General features: G+C 42.5%; 1 protein-coding gene across 1 annotated transcript in view; it reads left to right on the top strand.

Moving 5' to 3' along the window:
• The window catches only part of tox (thymocyte selection-associated high mobility group box), a 54,791-nt gene extending 30,887 nt beyond the window's left edge, over positions 1–23,904 (top strand). Inside the window, 6 exon segments of the mRNA XM_069173271.1 lie at positions 10,122–10,367; positions 13,190–13,414; positions 14,989–15,069; positions 15,203–15,754; positions 20,211–20,371; positions 21,441–23,904. Of these exon segments, the coding sequence (XP_069029372.1) occupies positions 10,122–10,367; positions 13,190–13,414; positions 14,989–15,069; positions 15,203–15,754; positions 20,211–20,371; positions 21,441–21,477 (1,302 nt within the window). The 3' untranslated portion in view covers positions 21,478–23,904.
• The last annotated feature ends 398 nt before the right edge of the window (positions 23,905–24,302 follow it).

The raw sequence follows: 24,302 nt of genomic DNA, 5'->3' as shown, positions 1-24,302 counted from the left end.
AACCTGGGGCTGTTTTTTAGATAAACATATATTTTTAATTCTGCTTTGTCAAAGCTAATTTACAGTGTAAATAACAGCTGTGTAACAATGAGTCCGTAAACACTGATGTTATTGAAACTGTTTTAAAAATCCTTAATAAAGCTGCAACTCTATAAAACCTCAAGTCAACAGAAATAAAGCACAACAATGCAACATCTATTTTAATCATAATAGAACCAGACGGCCACGTTTTTACAAAATGGTGAAGGTTGTGTTTTCTTAACAGATATGTGGCTTACTTCATGTACAGGGATCTCCAGGGTGTACGGGGTTAATGTGGTTCATCCAAAAACTGAAGTTGCAACTCCTGTACTAATTAAAAAGTTACAGTATGTTTCAGCCACAGACTGGATATAAAAGTGTTCGTAGTTTCTGGGTCTCAAAAATGGTTCCAATGCAGAAGTGTCTTCAGCTGCAATACCAGCGAGTGCCACTAGAGGTCGGCTCCAAAAAGCCTCCGGCTCCATAGACTCCCATTCAACTTCTCTCATCAAATCCAAAGTGAATAAAATGTGTCCATCAGTTATCTCGGTGTTGTTAGCTAAAGTCACTCCTTCTTATTAGTTTTCTGGAGGTCCATCTGAAAATAATCCCTCATTCATTAGAAAAGAAGATTCAAGAAGACCTGTTTTTGGGGGCGTGTCTGTTTGATTGACAGGCCTGTGGTGCAGTCAGGTTACAGCTATCGGTGGGCGGGACGTAGTATCGTCAGGTTTCCGATCGGATTGGTCAGATCCACCGCTGGCTCCTCCCCCAGCTCGTCCAAATATGGTCACTTCCTGCTCCAAACCGCTCCGAACTAGCAAGATGGTGACGGACAGAATCTGAACTGGAGGATTCATAATGTTCACAAACCGACGATGACATCACTGATGCTTGATGACATCACTGATGGTTGATGACATCACTGATGGATGCCACTTGGTTTCAGCACTAATTTACTGCTTCTATCATTACATTTCATTTATCTGACTCTTTTATCCAAAGCGACTTACAATAAGTTCATTTCAACCATGAGGGTACAAAAACAGAACAACAAGAATCAAGAAAATACAATTTCTTCCAGAAAGCCAAACTACAAAGTTCTATCAGTAAGTTCCATCTTAAGATACTAAAGTTCTACTGTTCAAGGTAAAGTCAGAAGAGGTGTGTTTTTAGTTTGTGGTGGAAGATGTTCAGAGTTTCTGATGTCGGTGGGGAGCTCATTCTACCATTTAGGAGCCGGGACAGCAAACAGTCATGATTTAGTAGTGTTTAGCTCAGTGAGGAGCAACAAGCCGATTGGTAGAAGCAGAGTGGAGGGAGGGGCTGGTATGTAGGGTTGGACCATGACCTGGATGTAGACTGGACCTGATCTGTTCGCAGCACGGTACGCAAGTACCAATGTTTTGAGACGGATGCGGGCAGCTACTGGTAACCAGTGAAGGGAGCGGAGGAGGAAGAGGAGGAGGAGGAGTGGAGTAGTGTGAGTGAATTTCGGGAGGTTAAAGACCAGTCGAGCTGCTGCATTCTGGATGAGCTGCAGAGGTCGGATGGTACTAACAGGTAGACCTGTTACAGTAGTCCAGACGTGAGATGACCAGAGCCTGGACCAGAACCTGGAGAGAGACGGGTCTGTAGTTGTTTACTTCAGACGGGTTGAGGGGGGGTTTCTTCAGGAGAGGGTTCACTCTCTCCTTCAGAGAGTTCAGGAAACAGACCGTTGACAGAGAAGAGTTGATGAGATGGAGAGAAAAGGAAGAAGGTCAGGAGCAATAGACTGGAGAATATGGGATGGGGGGGGCAGGTGGTTAGGGGGGTGGAGGTTACCATGGTAACAACTTGATTGGGAGACGGGGTGAAAGAGGAAAGTGAAGGGGATGAAGATGAAGATGATGGACATGTAGTTATAGAAGCTGGGTTTGAAAATGAGGAGCGTATGTCATCTATCTTTTTAGTAAAGTCGTTGACAAAGTGGCTTGGTGGAAGGAGGAGAGGGTGGAGGGGGGGGGGTCAAGGAGGTGGGAAAAGATGGAGAATAGCTATCATGATGTGCTTGATACTGAAAGTAATCCGTGGTTGTTGGCCTCCATATGACATTTTAAAACATGACTTTTACTCTACTTTTTAACACAGTGTACAGCTGTGAGGCTCCGAACTCCAAACACGGAGATGGAGCGATGAATCAAACCGGTTTCTATCAAACACTTTGTTGTCATTAATAATCAGTTTTTCCTGAAGGAGCGGTCGGCTCCGTCTCAATTCTCTGACTGGCTGCACATTCAGTCATTCAGTTTGAAGTCTGATACCAAAGCAGGAAGTCCATGTGTGACTGTTCCTCATAGACACAAATGGAAAGCACAATTTTAGATTTTTTTTTTTAATTTTATTTTTTTTTATCAATTTTTCCTCCAAGTAAAAATAATTAATTAAACATCATTACAATGTTTTGAACTTTGTCCATAAGTATTCGAAAAAAATATAGAATCTATTTTTTAGTTCATTTGAATCTTAAATTAAACTCATATTTCAGTCTGTCAGTCAGTTTCTTCTTTCATTTAATCTCATTTTCATTTTACAAGTTGGATTGAAGTTAAAACTGAATTACTGCCGAAGAATTTCAAGTTGCTTTTATTAAAAATGGAGCCGCTCCTTCATGAATTTAACAATTTGGTTCTTGATGTATTTAGTGAGGAAAAATTGACTGAACTTCTTTTCTGTTTCTCATTGCAACCGTCTGAGGTCAAAGTTTTAGCTCAGCAATGATTCCTGACCCAGAAACTTTCTGAGTCTCATCAAATGTTGGTTTGAACTGTGAGCTGAGTGTTTCTGGTAGTTCTTGTTGATCTCTGAATCGACCCTTGCTGCTGTTTTTCTTGATTTGACTCACAATTATTCGGTCCAACCTTCTTCTGGCTCGGCGGTCTGTTCTCAGTCATTTCTGAGCTTTGTCAATACACAGAGCCGCGGAGGGTGGAAGACCGAGACATCGGTGCTCTGAATAGTGCAAACAACCCACGTTTGACCTTTTTTTTTGCCTTTACTTATAACTGCTTCAAAGTACTTTAAAGTGGATGCAGAAAGTCACAACCTCAAACTCACAGCAGAGAAATCACAAGTGGAGTTAATCTCATTCACAACGTGTACGTTCCACTAACTTTGACTATTTGAACTATTTCTTTAGTTGCCATTCAGAGGGATTTATACTTTTTCAAGTGACGACCTATTTTTATTTTCAAAGTTTATATTTCGAGTTGTTTTTCTGAAGCTCTAGTTTATCCCACATTTTTTTAAACGAGCTCGTTGAAGTTTGCTGATAGTTTCTAAACTGTCCTTCAGGAGTTTTTTTTGTGGTTGTTGCGATCAAAAATGTTTTTGTGTCGCATTTTCTCAAAAATTGCAGCGTAATTTGTGGAGTTTTAATTGAGTTTTTTCAGTAAAATTGCAGGAATTGCCAAAAATTGCAAGTTGAGAGAAAAAAAAAATAATTAAGCACTACCTGATAAAGGAATAATTATGTAATCACTTCCTGTGATAATAACCATGCTGCGCATCACAGAAATATATTAGCTCTATTTTTTATTTATTTATTGAACTTAAAGAACAATGGGGACAAAAAACTCTGACTAATATAGAAACAAGTACTCCATCAGCTGTCAAAATAAGAGCTTTAGATGCTGTTTAATTCATATTCATTCAGCACATAGACCTGCTGGATGAAACCAACAAAGAGACGTCTCTGACAGCTGGACGTGTGGAGAAAACTCATTTAACATCCAGTAATATGGAATCACTTCCTTTGATCACAAACATTTAATCACATCATTTTAATGTGAAGAACACATTTCCCACAAACCACGTCACTTCCTGTTTCTCCTCTTGTTCCGATTTCTTTTACTTGGTGATGAAAACGGGAGCAGAGCCTTTCTGGTTGGAAATGAGGAGTTATTGTTGTTAATAAAGTCAGTTTTGTTTGAAAAGACTTCATGTCGTTAAAACTTTTTGGCTGAAAAACCGCCAGAATTTTAAAAAATTGCAAGCTCCTGCAAATATTGTGGAGTTTGCTTGAATTTGCATTAATTATTTCCTGCAGGGACCGTCTGACTGTCCAAATGTGTTCAAGAGCTGCTGCAGCGCTGCATTTAGTCATATTTCACTAAAACTGGGATTGTCTCTAACGTTTTTGACACTTTTATCCCCGTAAAAACTTTCCACTACTGAAATAAGTGAAGCTGTGTTGAAGTCCGGCCGAGCAGCTGCTGCTCCCCGACACCCTGAACTGTGTTTGTTCCTCAGAGGACAGACTTCAGAGCGGATCACCGGTTTGTTTCCGTCTTGTGGCTCAAGTGTACTTTGACTTTACGTATTGGAGGGAAATTGAGAGTCCGTGTGCGTCTTCAGGCTGCAGGTGTATTTCCACTGTGTTCTGTGCTATTTTATTCAGTTTAAGTGTGTGAAATAGGATACGGCCTGGGGCAGCGTTATTTGAAGGCCAATCATGGAAGCTGGTCAATCTGACATTTGCTTCATATTTTAAGTCTTCGTTTCACGGTAAAGTGAAAATCTTGCTTTTAGCTGTGACATTCAGATGTTGCTGAATGTGTCATTCAGTAAAATGAAAGTTAGACCCGGGGCTTGTAGTTACCTCCACTGTCATAGAAACTGTGTGTTCACAGGGCTGCCGGAGGTGCGCCGATGTCAGCGTCTGTAATAAAGGTTGCTCCTGGTTCTCATTAAGAATGAAACTTTCTCACCTCCCACTCTTCATCCCTCGGTGTCTCGGTGTGTTGCCTCCATCTCCATATTAAACGGCCTGCTATAATATTAGGTTGAAACAACATTAGAAGAATGACTATTAAAGACCACAATTCAAAATTCCAATTTCCCCTCTGTTCTTTTATTTGTGATTAACCTGTGTTCACTACAACAAAGGAGATCTTTATTTCTGTTTCTCCATCTGTGTCCGTCTCAGTCCTACTTTTTTTTTTCCCTCTCTCTACTTCACATTTATGTTTCCATGCTAACATACATTTACTGCCAGCCCATGAATTATGGTTGCCTAGCAACCATGCCCAGTTCAGCCTAATCGGGGTGGGTTGGGGGTGGTGGGGGGGAGGGATGGGGCTGACTCTGTGTGTGTGTGTGTGTGTGTGTGTGTGTGTGTGTGTGTGTGTGTGTTATTGCTAGAGGAGGACAGACTACTCGGTTGCAGTTAGTACTGAGATGTTGGACCGCTCTGGTTTCACAGTTCGCTGCCGTCTGATTGAAGACTGACTGAAACGATCAGATGACAGAAGTTATTGCTCCTCTGCTGCTGATTTGATTGTAATTTGATTACGACTCATAATCTGTGACGTTTACGTCTTTTGTCTCTCCTGTTCTAATGTAACACGGAGAAACTTCTGTCTGTGGTGGGTTAAATTTCCAACAGCAGGTTGTTTGAAACACGTTTGTGTGATTTGAAATGTATGAAGAAAAAAAAAGAGCACTAAAGACAAATACATGACTAGTTTTAGGCAACACAACAATATCTTCAGTGAGACTCCACCTTTTATTCCAAGTTTACAATCCATTAATATTGTGTTAATGTGAGAATGTCTGCTGATGTGATCAAGTCAGTTATATTTCTTAGTCTGGGAACTCGGCTCATATCAGTGTTTGTACCGCCGCCAATCAGCAACCCGTGTGTCAGTGGTTGACCGCGTTTGCCCCGCCCCTCCTTCACTGTGATTGGACAGCTGGTGACAGTGACGAGTGCAGTGCTAATATTTTTCAACTGTTATTGACTGGAAAGAAAATGGTCACACGTGAAGCGTTCAGCGCAGAATAAGCGGTCAGAACCTGGTCAAGCTGCTGCCGATCATTAAAACCATTTACAAAATAAGCTGTAGCTGCAGCGGGGGCAGAGTGTCGGCCGGTTTGGCGCGAGCTGATTGGTTAAAATGAACCGGAGGTTGACGCCCAGTCAGAAGGACCGACTGCATAAAATGGACCTATAATAAAATGGATTGTTAGTTGCAGTCCTCCTTAAAATATTATAACTCTTTGATATGAATACAGTTTGGTGTTGACAGTGTTTTCAGTTTCACTCCTTCTCAAGCTATTTCGTAACCCTGATCAGTTTCTCATATCTCCTTGTCTGTAAATCAGAGTGATGATGTCCACAAACTGCACACTTTCTACGACATAGAAACTCAAATTTCAAGACAAGCTAGCAAACTGCAGCTCCTGGTGACGATCACGTGGTCAAAAGGTCCAGAGGAGAAACTAAATGGAGACAAAACCTATGAGGCGACTGAAGAGTTCATAATGAAACAGAAAGCATTCAAAATGATAAGAACACTGTAATAATACTAATAATAATAACTTTATTTCTATAGGGCTATTCAAAAACAAGTTACAAGTACTGTAGGTGAAACTATTGCATTATTCAGTGTTTCATGTTAATATTTGATGTTAGATTTAGGATGATCAACTTATACCTACCAAACTGAACAACAGTAAAACGTGTCCTGTTTTTAACTCCCGTTGTTCAGTGATTTGGTTTAAAAAGAGAATCCCTTCAACTACTTTATTAACTTCAATTATTGATAACCAAAAACACATCATAAACAGTCATTCAGGTAAACTATTATTTGGTTGGTGTGTTTTTCTGCATTTCTAGCATACAAATATGAAAAACTTCTAGAGGAAAAACCGCTATCATATACATTCATATTGAAATCCCATCATTAACCACGTGTGAAGACAGCAGAGTAATAGTCGGTCTCCTCTCGGCCTCCAGGGGTTTCCCCTCTGCTGCTCTCTTTGGCCATCATCAGAAAGTCTTTCCACTGGTAATACCTTTGAGTTGTGAAACTGTTTTTATATCGTGATCATTCTTAGGCCTGTCGTGATCTCCTGTGCCAGTTAACAGGAAATTAAATACCTCCTTTCCATTCTTTACATTTTCAATTTTGTTGAGCAACCAGTTTCAATCTGGCAGTTTAAAATCTGTAAGACAAGCAGTCATAATAATAATAGTAATAAGTTGCATAATGTTTTGACAATAGTTTGAATCTTAAAATGTAATTTTGTTTTCTAGTAGATAATTTGGATATGTTTATTTAAATCTGTTTTGTTTTGTTTTGTCAGGAGCTCCAACAATTCCTGTTTAAACAGTTTAATGTACATGAATCTGGCTTTCAAATAAATTCGGCACACAGTCAAACCGTTCTGGAAGATCACGACCTCGTGATATTTTGACTGTTTGCTAATACGACGTTTTATGGAGCCATTGCCAAACCGCAGCTCCTCTTCTTCTGAAACCTCTCCCCATGTGAGAGAAATGTCACTGCGCTCCATCTAAATACCACAGCGCGTTCAGAGGCTGCTGTTAGTAACTCCGCTCAGGTGATGTGTTCCCAGGAGGGGCACCGACTCCGCACCACATCCGCTAGTGTTCGATGCTTACGAAGGGGAAACTCTAAACACGCCATCCTCCGAGTCCCGTCTTCATGTTTGTGATGGCAGGTGTCAAAGTTCCCACACTGCATTGTTCACTTTTGTTTTCCTGAGAAGTGGACAGAATACCACTGATGGCTGACTCACTACGAGACTGCTCACTCTTTGGCGACGCCAGTCGGTGGAAGCCAATCATACCTCCGGGTTCAAACATAGAAATATGACACCAAAAGTCCTTCCATTTGTCCAAAACTCCCTAAAATAGTATTTAAAATGTTTTGACATGGCTTTAACATGGCAACATTAATGATGTCCTTTACTTCATTTAAGATTGTAAAACATAATGTTCCATAGAAATCATTTTCTAGCATTTTATTCCATTTCCTTCCTCATCTGAGACATTTACTTTAAAACACACATTATGGATTCATGACAGTAAAAGTGTTGACCGGGCTTTGTGGCCACTTTATACTCTGTCGTAAACCTATTTCTGATAAATTCCTGATGTCCTGGATGCACGAGGGAACAAACCCAGCTGTATTCAGTCTGCCGACTCGGCGCCTCCTCCAGATAAAGTTCTGCAGGAACTTCTCCGATTTTAAAATCACCACCGATGCACTGACTCGTGAGCGGGGATTTATGTTTTAAATGACTTCTGATTCCATCTTCTCTCAGACCTGTATTGCCTGTTGCCACGGTTACTATCAGATTTCATTATTAGTGAATCCCGGACCGCTGCGCGCTGTTTAAACCCTGCCAAGCAGAGGCAGACAGTGTTTCAGAGGTCAGACTGTTACATGAGCATCTTATGTACTGCGGGTCCAGTTATAGTCCAATAAGATTCAAACGAAGATACAAACCTCATTTGAGGAAAAACCAGGAGCCGTCTCAGTGACATTTAAAGCAGCATACATGTGTGTGTGTGTGTATATGTATGTGTATATATATGTATGTGTACATATGCATGTATGTATATATATGTGTGTGTATATATATATTTATATGTATATATATATATATACATATATGTGTATATATATATATATATATGTGTATATATATATCTTGTCACCTCACACTTATTTATTTGACCCTTTGTTATAAAATGATTAATTATTGCAGCGTTAAACAATTGTTTGTTGACTGATGTGAAATTCAGTGTGTTTGCTCATACAAGCTGGACATCAAATAATTCTTATCTCAGATTTTAAAGACATTAAATTTAATAACGAACAATGTATATGATATATGATAAGATGACAAGAGTGTTGGACTTTGGTAAAATGGTTGTCAGGGTCCGTTAAACAGCGCTCCATGTCTATTATTATAAAGGTTATTCTTTTTAATTCCAGGACAACATTGTACAAGCAGGCGCAGCCTTATTACCTTCATCACATATCTGTTTATTTATATGTACAGCAGAGAATCTATTTTATTGAGAATTCAAAACAAATCTGACGAGCTTGTCATTCAAATGTGGAGCTGATCTGATCTGAGGGTCGTCCTCAACACCACAGATTAAAACTTAACGCACCTCTCCTCCAACTCTAATGATGTAGCCAAAGAAAAAAGCATGAGGGAAAGTTAACAGTCGACCAAACACTTGACTACATTTATTGCACAGCATTGAACACATTAGAGGATGGTTGAGGTGAAGGTTGTACCAGGCTGAGCCATGTTAAATGGACTCAACAGGGTTGGGGCAGCACGTCTATTGCCTTTGTTGTTTTTCTTTTTGCGCTATTTTGGTCATTTTATTTTGCTAATTTATTAGTCTGCGTCCTGAAGAATTTTCCTGAGTGAAATCTGTTCTGTTATTCCCACCTGTTGGTTTGCTTGGAGGCTGGAAAACATCATTCTTCTTTAAATTGGTGTCAGACAGCTGTTCAGCCTCTTTACAGCTTATTCCATGGGAAAAGATCTCAATGTGACTTATTTAGTTTAATTAAAGAATTTATAGCCAACTGACTTTAATGGTTCAATGAAATTAGATTTTCTAAATAAAACAATGTGAAGACCAATTTATTCAGACCGAATTAATATTTGTTCTAAATAATCACAACGATCTCTTAAAATAATACTGATAATGGTAATGATGAAACTACGGCCTGTCATAGTGGAGGCTATTATCAAATAATGATCAATATAGGTGGTAAAGATGTTAGCAGCCATCACACACACATGCTGGAATATATCAACAATGTATTGATGTATGGTTGTTGGTTTGACGATGTCCAACACTGGTACTGAAGAGGACACACCTGAATAGATCTGACAGGTGGAGGACATACCACTTATTGGCCATAAATATAAAACAAGCTCTCAGCAATGTCACTGCATCGATGAGAAAACTCAGGAGGGAATGACTTGCTGGTGGTTTTGTGGGTTTCGGTTACCTCAGCCAAGGTGCTGTTTCTAAATGACACCGCTCATAAAGGGCGTCGTCTTAAACTCAGACGCTGACCAACTGAGGTGGAGTTGTTCTGGGATAATCTACAGGAGTTAATGGGACTAAATAGCTTTCAATGGAGGTAATGAAGCTCCTTGTTGAATAAAAGAAGCAATGTAAAGAAAACCCAACTGCAGATTGTGATGTTCAGTAGATAAATGTGGATGATGAACACAGTCCTGACTCTTCATCTCTCGCTGTCTCTGCACAGATGCAGCAGATGGTGAACTCGGATTCTCGGTTTACCAGCAGCCAGCAGCCGATCGAAGCGGCGCTGGGACCCAGGAGCCAATCGGGCATGAGCCAACAAAGCCAGTTGTCCACCATCAACCAATCCCAGCTGGGGCTGAGTGGGAACTCCGTTACCCACAATTCCCCCTCACCTCCTGGAAGTAAATCCGCCACACCGTCTCCTTCCAGTTCAGCACACGAGGACGACAATGATGATGGACTCAGGGTAAAAACAACACGCATGCACACACACACACACACACACACACACACACACACACACACACACACACACACACACACACACACACACAGTAGGAAAAATGGCCATTACAACCCTGCTAGATATGACTCGTACAGACAGGAGACACACACACACAGTATCTCCTGTTTGTACGAGTCATATCTAGCAGGGTTGTAACAGCCATTTTTCCTGCTGTGTGTGTGTGTGTGTGTGTGTGTGTGTGTGTAGACAGTGGAGGGTTATTATGGTAATGTTATGTGTCATAATACACCCGTTCTCCCTGCATATCAACTACATAGAAATCATCTCCCTGTTCGCTTTTTCACACTGAAACGAGTTTCTGCACCAAATGGTTCATATTCTGGGGAAATGAAACCATCACTGTGCTGCTGAATAATATTTACCCAGTTTGTCATAAACCGGTATTCAGGCAATGCTGGCTTCAGGAAGGACAAAGAAAATTGACTAGTCTTAAGCAAGGATATGCAACAAAAAAACAAAAAAAAATTATTTTAGATTCTTTATTTTGCACAAATTGTGACATTTTTAATCGTGTACGAGGCAAAAAAGCCACTGGGCTGATTTCAAGTCTCCACCAAATAATGTTTACATACAGAAATAATACTTCCACTTTAAAATAATGGAAACAAACAACAACAAAATGTAAATGACAACAACAGCAAAAACAATAAAATGTAAGATGCATATCTGAAAATGGAGGTTAATCTGTATGTCAAACGCAAATAATTTAAAGTGCTTTAAGGAAGCAAAGGGATCCAAAATAAACTATAATTAATCGTAAAATGGAAAATCTAATACGGATAAAATATAGCTCCACTAAAGTATTTACAAACTATAAAGAGTTTTTCATTTAGATTCAAAAGTGCACAATGTGGGGATGATTCAAAAGCTCAGAAACTATGTTTTACAACTTAGTTTTTTCATATTTCATCCACTTCTTCCTGTGAGTGATGAAATCCTAAATACGCCACTTTTAGAGATGATGACGTCTCATAAATGAGAATGTGACTGCAGCTGGTGGGTTGTTTTTTTATCTGTGTGTTATAAAACAGATGAAGACAGTTGTGATGAAGCAGCTGAGTCGAACTTTTCTAACCCTTTTCACTACTTCACACGACAGCAGCAAAGTGCTGGTTTCAGCTAAAAGCCTTTTTCATTGGTTAAATTAAGGTGTCCATCCGTCCAGGTCGTAATAATTTAATACATTACATTTTATGAATGAAAAACACAATATTTTGACATGATTATATTCTGTGTCAGGTTTTGCTGCTGGGTTTCCATCATATTTTTGTACTTTGGCGAGTACTGTTCTAAAACCTGTCATCAAATTATTCATCTGCTGTCTTTGTTGTGTTAAATAACTCGGTGAAGTTGTGTATGAGTTTTTAAGGGAATCGGTGTCAAAAGAAAATGTAGTTACAGAAACATGCATCATTTAACTTCTGTTTTGTTCCTGATCTCCTTTTTTGTTTCTCTGGATTTTCTTATAAATATGTACAGTATATATTTTATACTTGTTTTCTCCTGCATGAGCAATAACATCCAACGAGGCCTAAAACTACATAATATAGTTGAACACAGACGTCCATCAGCGTCGGCCAGACGAGATGTCACGGTTAGAGACGTCCTCTCTTTGTTGGGTTTCTTTTTAATAACATGAAGGAAAAGGACAAGAGATTTCCGAAGTCTTCCAAAAACTCCATATGAAGGAGTCATTTGATTTTTGGGTGATTTTTATTTTAATCGTGTTTAGTAGAGAAACATTTCTCCGAGCTGTAAAACGTGTGGGCGGTGGAGTAAACGCAGCTGTGCATAAAACATCATACAAACATTATCTCTATTTAATACACAAGAATAAAGCTGAAAATCAGAATTACACCGTAAACGCACACGAGTCCTTTCTGATACACAATAAATTTGTTTCAGCTGTAGTTAATGTAAATGTTTGTATCGTTTATTTGTAATTTTTATAATTGGCTGTAATTTATAATTTGGTGCTAATTACCTGCAAATAGAGAGAAAGTTGTGCTGTTAGCTGTGTAGTTAATAAGTAGTTGTTCATTTCTAAATGATTTTCTATAAAAGAACTGGTCCATTTAATCCCAAGTGAAATATATTGGTTATTCATTTATTGTTGTACATTTTATTCCTCATATTTTAATCCTTATATTTCTTTAATTTTACAGTAAATTTGACATTTCTGCAGGTTCATCTGACCAGCTGTGGCTGACTGAATGACTAGCGTAGCTTAGCACAGATAATGAAGTGTTTCAATGAGTTTTTTACATCCATACTTCTCATTTGTAACTCCAGACAGACTGCACATCTCTATTTTTTGGGTTGTGTGTGCTGTCAGAAAGGTTGTGAGCAGCACAGATGCCGCGGAGACTCTTGCTGATGCATCGCTTTCCCTGCGGCGTCAAGGAGAAATGATCGCTTTGTAACGTGGACGGTTTTTAACCGCTCCTCAGTTCTGCTGACTGGTGGGGAGTTTCCCAGAGTTCATCTCTGTGGTTGACTGATCAAAAAACTAGTCATCAAAGACATGACTAGAGGTGTGAAAGGGTGACAAGGCTCAGAGATTACAAAGAGAAAAATAGTTTGTTTTTTTAAATGATCCTCTATTTACTCTCCAACATGTTACACTTTAGATGCTATTTTTTTCTGCCGAGCTGAACTCCCTCCAATCCCCTTTATCCCTTTATTCACCCCTCCTGACTCCTCTCTTCATGCAGTATGATCCTACTGGGGTCCCTCTCATCCTGCTCCGTTCTTTTCGACAGGGAGAGAAACGACCGGCAGCGATGGACATCTCCAAGAAACCCAAAACACCAAAAAAGAAGAAGCGAAAGGACCCCAATGAGCCGGTGAAGCCCGTGTCTGCCTACGCCTTGTTCTTCAGGGACACCCAGGCCAACATCAAGGCCCAGAACCCCAACGCCACCTTCGGGGAGGTGTCCAAGATCGTGGCCTCCATGTGGGACGGCCTGGGAGAGGAGCAGAAACAGGTAGGTCCTTCTGTGTCACTACTGCTGAGGGGGTTTAACTTTGGGACGAAATAAAGATTATAGAACAAGAGAATGGAGTTCATCAGTCCCTCCTGGATTTTTTTGGTGATTGTTGTGATCAAAACTGATTTTCCAAGAAATTGTGATGGAATTTTCGCATCAAATCTCAGGAATTAGGAAAAAGTTGAGAAAAATTTGATTTTTTTTTTTTTTTTTTTTTTTTTTTTTTTTTTTAAACACTACCTGATAAAGTAATAAATCTGTAGTCACTTCCTGTAATAATAATCCTGCTGCACATCACAGAAATATTTTTGTTATAATCTTGTTTTATATATTTATTGAACTTCGAGAACCGTGGAGATAAACATTATAAAAATGAATCCTAGAAGCTGCATATCTTTCCAGAAACAAGGACTCCATCAGCTGTCAAAATAAGAGCTTTAGATGCTGTTTAATTCATGTTCATTCAGCACATAGACCTGCTGGATGAAACAAACAAAGAGACGTCTCTGACAACTGGACGTGTGGAGAAAACTCATTTAACATCCAGTAATATGGAATCACTTCCTTTGATCACAAACATTTAATCACATCATTTTAATGTGAAGAACACATTTCCCACAAACCACGTCACTTCCTGTTTCTCTTGTTCCTGTTTCTCCGGTGAAAAGAGTTTTATTCGGTGATGAAAACAGCAGCAGAGACTTTCTGATTGTAAATGAGGAGTTATTGTTGGTAATAAAGAGAGTTTTGTTTGAAAAGACTTACTTCATGTCGTTAATACTTTCAGCACAGATTCTGATGATGACATTTTCTTCAGAAAAATCCTGGGAATCTTAAAATTTCCAATTTAAAATACTTTAAGTTTCCTGCTAAAACTAATGAGGATGAACTCAAACCGCCGCTGGTCCCTCCAGCATGTCGAGGTTTTCACTTCGCCTTTTAAATATTATCGATGGATTGGCCCAACATTTGTTCAGACATTTATGGTCCCCACAGGATCAATCCGTCTGACTTTAATGATTACTTGACCAGAGTGAAATGTCCCAGCAAAGGTTTGGACCGCTATAAAATGTGGTAGAGACGTTCCAGAGAACTGAACCCTGAACTTCTCATCTCTCACCGCAATCACTTATTACAATCGGGCTCATATCAGCGCTGTGTTTACATGCAGCTTCACACAGACACACATTACTGCAGACTCTTATCACCGTGAGAATAAACAGCATTTTGGTCCTATTCAGTAAAACCAAAGGAAGAAAATAGGAGCTGAAGGAGGAGGGCAGCAGGTGGTGACATCACCTCTGACAGGAATCAACTGATTAGTGAGGAAACATCAGCTCAGAAGTGTAGAGAGTCATTGTCATCATGTCAGCTGAAGTTAAGTGTTTAGATTCAGCGGCTGCTTCAGGGTTTCATTATAATGGTTGGGTTATTATATAAATGTGTCAACTGAAGGAAATGTTGCGTCATTATGAAGATCAAATAGAGTTTAATCCTGTTATTTAAAGTCACAGTTGATGTTGCAAACTTTGACTATGGTTCACTGTGTCGATCTCATGTTTGTGTTTTAGTTGTACAAGAAGAAGACAGAGACGGCGAAGAAGGAATATCTGAAACAACTGGCTGCCTACAGAGCTAGTCTGGTCTCACAGGTAACACACACACACACACACACACACACACACACACACTGTTCCTTTAAGGTGTGTGTTAAACTGTTTCCTCTCCTGAGTAAACGGTCGTTGTGGAGACTGACTCCCTGTTTGTGTTCTTCTTCTTCTCCAGAGTTACAGTGACCCATCAGAGATGAAGCCCCCCCTCTCCTCCTCCTCCTCTTCCTCCTCCTCCTCTTCTACCTCAATGTTTACCCCCAAACCTTCAGTCTACCCAGGTCACCCAGTCCACCATCCGTCCTCCCACCCCCACCCCCTCACTCCCCCTCAGCACCCGGGCATGTACATGTCGTACCCCCACCCATCACACCCGTCCCACGCCTCCAGCCCCGGGCTCGGCCCCCACCTCCCCCCTCCTCACCCCCAGATCCATCCCCAGCTCCAGGCGCTGTCCTCCAGAGTGACCGTGCCGCGGGCCGGCGTCCCCCACCAGGGAGGCCTGTCCCTGGGCAGCGTGGCGGCGGCATCCACCCCTCCTCTCCAGGTCAGCCCCCCCCTCCACAGCCAGGCGCACCTGGGAGGGCTGCACAGTCCGCACCATCAACACCATCAGCACCATCAGCACCATCAGCACCACCAGCACCACCAGCACCACCAGCACCACCAGCACCAGCAGATCAGCGGACACTCCCTGGGAATGACCCACTCCCCGGCCATCACGCAGGTCAGGATCACATCATCACGTCAGGCTGAAGTCTGTTTGTTCATCTACCGCGTCGGTCCAACTGTAAATCTTTTCCATAAACTTGTTCCCAGTCATGTCCATCACACATCAAAGTGATGTTAAACATGTTTATTTCAGGCTCATTTTTGTTATTGTTGCAATCAAAACTGATTTTGTGGCAGATTTTCTCAGCCTTCATGCGTAAGTTGAGAAAGAACAATGCAGGGTTTTGGGGTGGGTTTTTTTTGGGGGGGGGAGGGGATTATCACTACCTGATAAAGTAATAAATGTGTAATCACTTCCTGTGATAATAAACATTTAATTAGAAAAATTTTATGTGAAAACCAAATTTCCCACAAACCCCGTCACTTCCTGGTTCTCCTCTTGTTCCTGTTTCCTCCAGAGTTTTATTTGGTGATGAAAACAGGAGCAGAGACTTTCTGGTTGGAAATGAGGAGTTATTTTTGTTAGTAAAGTCAGTTTTGTTAGAAAATATTTACTTTATGTTGTTAATACTTTCAGCACAGATTCTGATGACGACATTTATCGCAGGAATTAAAAACATTTGCAAGCTCTTGTAAATATGGTGGAGTTTAGTTGAATTTGCTTTGATTATTGCGATCACATATTTTCATGCCTTTCTTCATCACCTGTGATGTGAAAACATCAGACATCAGATCTCCAAACAGTTGGAGGAATACGAATTGTGCGTCCTGGTCAGAGTTCAGTTGCTCTGGTGACGTCAGCTCGAGGTCAATCCGGTGGAGGAGAGGAGGTCGTATCAGCAGTGGGTTTAAAGTAGTTCATCGTAGTTCATCCATTCAGCAGCGAAGCAGAGAGGAGTGAGTCGCGCTGCTCTGAGTCACTCTGCCCTGCGTCTCCGTCTGTCAGAGAGGCCGTTGTGAGACCAGATCCGGTATGAGTAGTGAAGAGGTTGTCCTGCTCTCATCCTGTGTTGTTGTCAACAGAAAACAGTGATTCAGTTGACGTGATGAGAGTTGATTTGGAAACTCTTGAACGATGGTTTGATTCCTGGATATTTGAAGGAGACTTCACGCACGTTTCCAGGCCTCCGGACTTCAGAAAACTCAGTTCAGCCTGTGTGAATCAGCTTGGCTTCTTTAAGGCCTCCCTCCCAGTGGCGTGTTCTGGTTGGACGGTTTCTGGAAGCTGAGCCAATCAGAACAAGCTTAGTGGAAGTAAAACTCAGAGCAGGCTGAAGGCTGATGAGCGTTTTTATCCAGTTCACCACATTTTATAACTTTAATCATATAATAAGTTTACGACTCGAAAGAAAAACACAAAAATAATGATAAACCACCTTTATTTATGGTATTTCCTGACTGCAGTGCATTGTGGGACAGTAGTGTTTCAAGTCAAGCATCCTATTGGTTTACGTAGTGACTCGTATCATTAATTTTGTCTCCTCCAATGTGAAAACCTTTTCTACTGTATGGAAGTAGGACACAGGTATTGGTACTGGATGTGACATCAATTTTTTTCCATTTACACACACACACACACACACACACACACACACACACACACACATTTCCTCGAGGTAAAGGATTTGGTCTGGAGCAGGAAGTGACCATATTTGGACAAGCTGGGGGCGGAGCTAAGTGGATCTGACCGATCTGATCGGAAACCTGACGATACTACGTCCCGCCCACCAATAGCTGTAACCTGACTGCACCACAGGCCTGTCAATCAAACAGACACGCCCCCAAAAACAGGTCTTCTTGAATCTTCTTTTCTAATGAATGAGGGATTATTTTCAGATGGACCTCCAGAAAACTAATAAGAAGGAGTGACTTTAGCTAACAACACCGAGATAACTGATGGACACATTTTATTCACTTTGGATTTGATGAGAGAAGTTGAATGGGAGTCTATGGAGCCGGAGGCTTTTTGGAGCCGACCTCTAGTGGCACTCGCTGGTATTGCAGCTGAAGACACTTCTGGATCAGACACTATGAACACTTTTACATCCAGTCTGTGGTGATGACCACTCTAGTTTTTTAACTCTGTTCTTTGCTCTTTGGACGGTTGAAATGGAGACTGTAAATAAATAAATAGTTTAGATGCTACAGAAACACAATAAACAACTTATTTGTAACAGTGAAGTTTTGGAAAAGTTAAATTGGGTAATTTACCTCTCCTTGTGTTTGTCACTGTTTAACTAACCGTAATATGATCAGGCCTGTCAATCAGCCCTCTACCTCTTCATGTGACCCTGTTGGTGACTCTTAGCAGTTTTATGATGAAGAGGAGGATCTGCTATGAATTAAGTTAAATCCAGATATCTCCTCCAGAACAGTTATGATGGGGCGATAGATTCTCTCTTCCCGTTTCATCCCTCTTTTTATTGTGCATTCTCTCCTCCATTGGGCATGTTTGTAGAGAAAGAGCAAACAAACAGAAAGAAAGAAGAAGTGAAGTAAAAAAAGGAGGACACAGTGACAGAGCTCCAAACTTTTCCTTCCTCCGGGTGAAGAGTGAGAGCTGATGGGGGAGGGGAGAGGGGGGGAGAGAGGGGGAGAGAGGGAGAGACAAAAGAGGCAGATGGGGTCTTTGTGAAGGAGTGAAGGAGAAGAATTTGCTCAACAATAGATGAATAGGTGAGGTAGAGGAGGGGAGGGAGGAGGGGGAGGAGAACCCAACCACCTGCTGTCCTCCTCTTTCTCCTCTTTCACTCACAACACTCAGATTAACTTCCCTTTCAGACCCTCACACACACACACACACACACACACACACACACACACACACACACTCACTCACTCTTACACACACACACACACACACACACACACACACACACACACTCACTCACTCACTCTTACACACACACACACACACACACACACACACACACACACACACACACACACACACACACACACACACGCACACACAATTTAACACTCGTCCACTCACCTCACTCCAATATCTTACAGTTAGAGACATGCTCACCTCCTCCTCTTACCTTTTCATCTTCACTCTTTCCTCCTCCTCCTCTTCATCCTCCTTCCTCCTCCTCCTCCTCTTCATCCTCCTTCATCATCATCCTCCCACTTTCTCTTCATCCTCCTCCTCCTCCTCCTGCCAGATGATGAAATCATTAAAGAGAGTCAGATGTGTAATGAGTGCTGATGAACCTGTGACTGATCCTTTCACCCCGTTGATCCTCCTCCTCCTCCTCCTCTTCATCCTCCTCCTGAAGAAGAGCATCTGACTGCTGTTTGAAAGCCATCAGCTGTCTGTGGACTCATTCAGGCTGAAGGAGGAAGTGAACTTGCCGCCATTCAAGCCGTCTCTATGACACTTTTCAGGCATGCCGTCTGAATGATTTCCCTTTTTCTCCACGTTCTCCAGTAATATGACCTGATACGACTTAAGAGCCGTCGATAATTAAGAGCCGTCGATAATTAAGAGCCGTCGATGGAAGTAGGCGGAGCCACTGAGCCAGCCCTGTTAAAAAGGCTGCTGTGCCGAACCTCTGGAGGTACACAGCGATCACCGGAGCGCTGGAGGAAACTCCTCAGGGAACTAATGCCGGCACCACAGACCTCTTTTTATTGGTGTTTGATTTCAAGGAGGAAAGTTGTTTTTAAAGAACCTTCGCTGCTCCAACTGCCGACCGTGTGATGAGCAGGTCCAATCAGAGGGCCGGATCAGAACCAGCACCAGCATGCAGCATCTCTGCTTCACGTCTCTCGATCTGCTCACACACATCTAGTCTCCCGGCCTGCTGCGTGAATACGCGTCTCTCGTTTGCGGTCCTTCCTTCCTACTGGGCGTCGACCTCGGGTTCATTTTAACCAATCAGCTCGCGCTGAAACCGTCCGACACTCTGCCACCGCTGCAGCGACCTACCGCGTCCATCAAAGACATTTTTCCTGAGTACAGAATGTTTTTGAAGTTGTTTTATGAACTGCAGCAGCCTGACGAGGTGTTGAGCGTTTATTCTGCGCTGAATGATTTATTATTTCTGTAGTCAGTGAGAGTTGAGAAATATTAGTGATGCACTCGCCGTCCAATCCCAGTGAAGGAGGGACGGGACAAAAGCGGTTAACCACCGACACTGGTCTCTGATTGGTCCGCCCTTTAGAGCGGCTGCATCCAGGCGGCTTTTAAAGCGTAGAAAAGTGAATCTGTGAGCGACAGTCGGAGCAGCAGGCTACAAAACTTTATCCAGTTTTACTGAACAGCTCGGCCTATAAAATCCACCAATCACCAGCACGCGAGGCGTTCAATGTCACTGCAGGAGCTCTGATCCTCTGGAGTCTCTGGAACTCAGCTGCTGGTGTTTTTGGGGCGTCGTGTGTTGAGGTTGTTGCGTCCTCAGAAACAGAAACCCTTCGTGTCCTTTCACTTTTCTTTGTGTTCACACTCCGCTGCGTTTTCTCTCCAGACAAATTACAGTAAAGATCTTTTCCTTTTCTAATTGCAGGGCTACCCCCCCTCCCTCCAGTCTGACTACCAGCAAATGGGAGGAGGCATGCTGAATAGCGGAGCGGTGATGTCATCATCAGTGGACTACCACCAGCTGGGTCGGCACACACCGAACCACCACCCCTCTCTGGACTGGAGCGCTGATTATCACGGCGGCGGGTACGTACCGGTCCGACTTCCACCTCCCGCATCGTGCTCCAGGATGCTGTGACATCACTGGTGGGTGTGGTTACAGGTGGAGGAGACCACACCCACCTGAGTGCTTGTACAGTCAGGGTTCATTTTCAAACAAACAAAATGTTCACGTCCGAGTTTTCCCCCAAATGATTGTTCTGTTGTGAAGCCCGGGATGTTTCTGACCCATTCGTTCTGTTACCTGCTAAATATTTCAAAGAGAATGTTTTTGTCTCTTCACAAAATAATGGTGTCACAAAGAAGGTTTTTTTTTAGAAAGTGTCCAGCACCACCTTTGGGACTTCCCCCTTCTGTCATCAGCTCAGTTTCCTTCCAATATAAACAAGATGTTGAAAAACCTTGCAAAAGAAAATGTGAATCAATGTTTCATTTCCTCCTGGGATGAAAACATCAGCAGCTTGGTTGTTGTGGAGTTAAACAGCAGGTGGCGCTGCGTCTCCAGTTCACCACACGAGATGACTTTATTCATTTCATCTCATTCATTTTCACCTCCTGACTTTATTTGAGTGAGGAAGGTTCCAGTTTCCTCGTTGCTTCGCGCCGGTTGGATGTTTTCTCCGTTGAATTTGTCTCCACACCAGCACACGAAAAAGTGATAAAGCCTGTTGACTGTGAGGCTGATTGATGTCTCTGCTCCTTCGATTGGTCCATTTGAATTCTGACTGTGAATAAATCTACCTAATGCATCTTTATTTATTATATAAACATTAAGTATGAACAATGGAAAAGCAGTATTTTGCATAAACATTGAAGACTCAACATTTAAATCCGCTGAACTACGATCATAAAGAGGTTTATATAATTGGTCCATTTGTTGGTGTGAACTCAACATACACTTCATCATAATTTCCAATTATAACAGACAATTTCATGCAAATCAGTATTTGATCCTCTTTGAGTGTCGTACAATTCATAAAGACCACAGAACTCCTGATATCCGTAAGTGGATACGAACCGCCGATCATGTATCATGTGTCTGGCATCATGTATTTAGGTGTCTAACCTCATTTCTTTATTTCCTGTCTTCTTCCAGAAGTCTTCAGAGAGACAAACCTCTGTATCTGAGTTAATCTCCTGAAGAGACACCAAACGTCTGCTCCACCTCCAGCCGCGTCTCCGCCCGGACCAGAACAGACCAGACAAGACCAGAATAGACCGGACCTCACCAGACCAGACCAGACCAGAACAGACTGGACCTCACCAGACCTCACCAGAACAGACTGGACCTCACCAGACCAGACCAGACCAAACCAGAACAGACTGGACCTCATCAGACCAGACCAGACCAGAACAGACTGGACCTCACCAGACCTCACCAGACCAGACCAAACCAGAACAGACTGGACCTCACCAGACCAGACCTCACCAGAACAGACTGGACCTCACCAGACCAAACCAGACCAGACCAGACCAAACCAGAACAGACTGGACCTCACCAGACCTCACCAGACCAGACCAGACCAAACCAGAACAGACTGGACCTCACCAGACCAGACCTCACCAGAACAGACTGGACCTCACCAGACCAAACCAGACCAGACCAGACCAAACCAGAACAGACTGGACCTCACCTGACCAAACCAGACCAGACCAGAACAGACCGGACCTCACCAGACCAAACCAGACCAGACCAGACCAGAACAGACTGGACCTCACCAGACCAGACCAGACCAAACCAGAACAGACTGGACCTCATCAGACCAGACCTCACCAGAACAGACTGGACCTCACCAGACCAAACCAGACCAGACCAGAACAGACTGGACCTCACCAGACCAAACCAGACCAGACCAGACCAAACCAGAACAGACTGGACCTCATCAGACCAGACCAGACCAAACCAGAACAGACTGGACCAAACCAGAACAGACTGGACCTCACCAGACCAAACCAGACCAGACCAGACCAAACCAGAACAGACTGGACCTCATCAGACCAGACCAGACCAGAACAGACTGGACCTCACCAGACCAAACCAGACCAGACCAGACCAAACCAGAACAGACTGGACCTCACCAGACCAGACCAGAACAGACTGGACCTCACCAGACCAGACCAGAATAGACCGGACCTCAACAGACCAGACCAGAATAGACCGGACCTCACCAGACCAGACCAGAACAGACTGGACCTCACCAGAACAGACTGGACCTCACCAGACCAGACCAGAATAGACCGGACCTCACCAGACAAGACCAGACCAGACCAGAATAGACCGGACCTCACCAGACCAGAATAGACCGGACCTCACCAGACCAGACCAGACCGGAATAGACCGGACCTCACCAGACCAAACCAGACCAGACCGGACCGGACCAGGTCAGACCCGGCTGCTCCGACCCGAAACCCAGTGTACCGACAGACCACCTCAATCTGAACCAGACCTGAGTTCGGCACTTAAATCCGAGCAGCAGTCCGGTATTCCTTTTATCTCTTGACGGTACAACAGTGTTAAGACCCGACCAGAACTTTTGTTGTGGGCTGTTTCTTTTCTACTGATCGTTTACTGCTGATTTGAAGATTTGAATTGAGAGTGTTTCCCAGCCGGTCCCGCTCACAGCTGTAAATATATATACTCCAACCTTTCTCTCATTTCCTGTCTGCTCTAAAACTTTCATATCTCCTTTCTCATTTTGTAAAGATGGTGTTTTACCGTCAGCTCCAAAAGTAAAATGTTGTAACAAAGGTTTGAGTGGTCGATTTAAAGCCAATTGATTTGTTTTCTCCCTTTGACCTCATAGTTGTTGTGTCCTCCAGCCAAAGCCAGAAGAACGCAGCACAACACGAAATGTTAATAACCAAATACCACGCGTTTTATTTTGATTCCATAAACCTTTGATTTGATGCAGAATGAAGTCTGGAGCCGTCTGCAGAGACACTGAACGTACAGCGACTCTGCAGACGGCGATAATGATGAATTCACGCTGCATCGTTGAGCTGCAGACAAACAGGACGACACCCGGAGCTGTTTGCGTCCTCTTCAACCAGGCAGGCGTCACCGTGTACCATCAAAGAAGAAACCCAGTGTATTTTAATCCTTGAAATAATGAAATGTCAAAGAATTGTTGAAACAAAAGTAAAGAAAAGTGCTCCTCCTCCTGGCATATGTCTGTTGGTGATATTGATTTGGATCCAAACTGTGTGTGAGTGTGTGAAGTGCTAATGAGAAAGCTTGATTGGGTTGCATGGTCTCCTTTGTCATCTCTACTTCTCTGTGCACAGAGGCTATTTAAGAAACTATAAGTGTTGCTGGGTTGTCTGTGTTTTAATGTTGTTTTTCTTTTAATCAAATCCAGTTTTGTTTTAGTGTTAATGATGATGATGATGATGATGAAGAGAGGCGTATCTCTCGCTCTGTATCTCTTTGTATTAATGTGTTTTTTTGGCAGATGAAAGGACTCTGGGCAACAGCAACCATGAAGATTTTCTTATTTTTAGATTCTAATAATGTGTTTGAAATAAAGTCAGCGCTGCCTTGATGTGCAGTCATCACTCAACACCAGCGTTTCATGTTGTTTATGTCTGAATGCTTCGTGACAGCTTCTTTAATGAGCTGCACATAAACACGTCCACCTTCCCCACTCCTCCGACACGCGCCACCTTTTGTCTCCACTTCACTTTTGCAAAGTCATTTCCAACTGCAAAACAAACGCCTTTGATGTGTCGGAAAATGCTGCATGTTGAACCTCCGGTGTGAAGTCGTGTTTCCTCGGCCATGTGGCCGCGCAGTGCGCCGCGCAGTGTGCAGCTACCGCTGAAGGCCCACATGGAAATGTCAGTCTCAATGTTTTCTTTTATTAATGACCAAATATCTGCAAACATAATTGCCCCGTTAGCTGCTCTGTAAGGAAGACCTGTGAAACCGCTTATTACCATCATCATTAGCATGTTAGCA

This window comes from Embiotoca jacksoni, unplaced genomic scaffold (genome assembly GCF_022577435.1).
Source record: "Embiotoca jacksoni isolate LCO1_2020_lvr unplaced genomic scaffold, fEmbJac1.0.p SCAF_59, whole genome shotgun sequence".
Classification (NCBI taxonomy): Eukaryota; Metazoa; Chordata; class Actinopteri; family Embiotocidae; genus Embiotoca; species Embiotoca jacksoni.
Note: the sequence above shows the minus strand (reverse complement) of the source record. Positions and strands in the feature narration are given on the sequence as shown.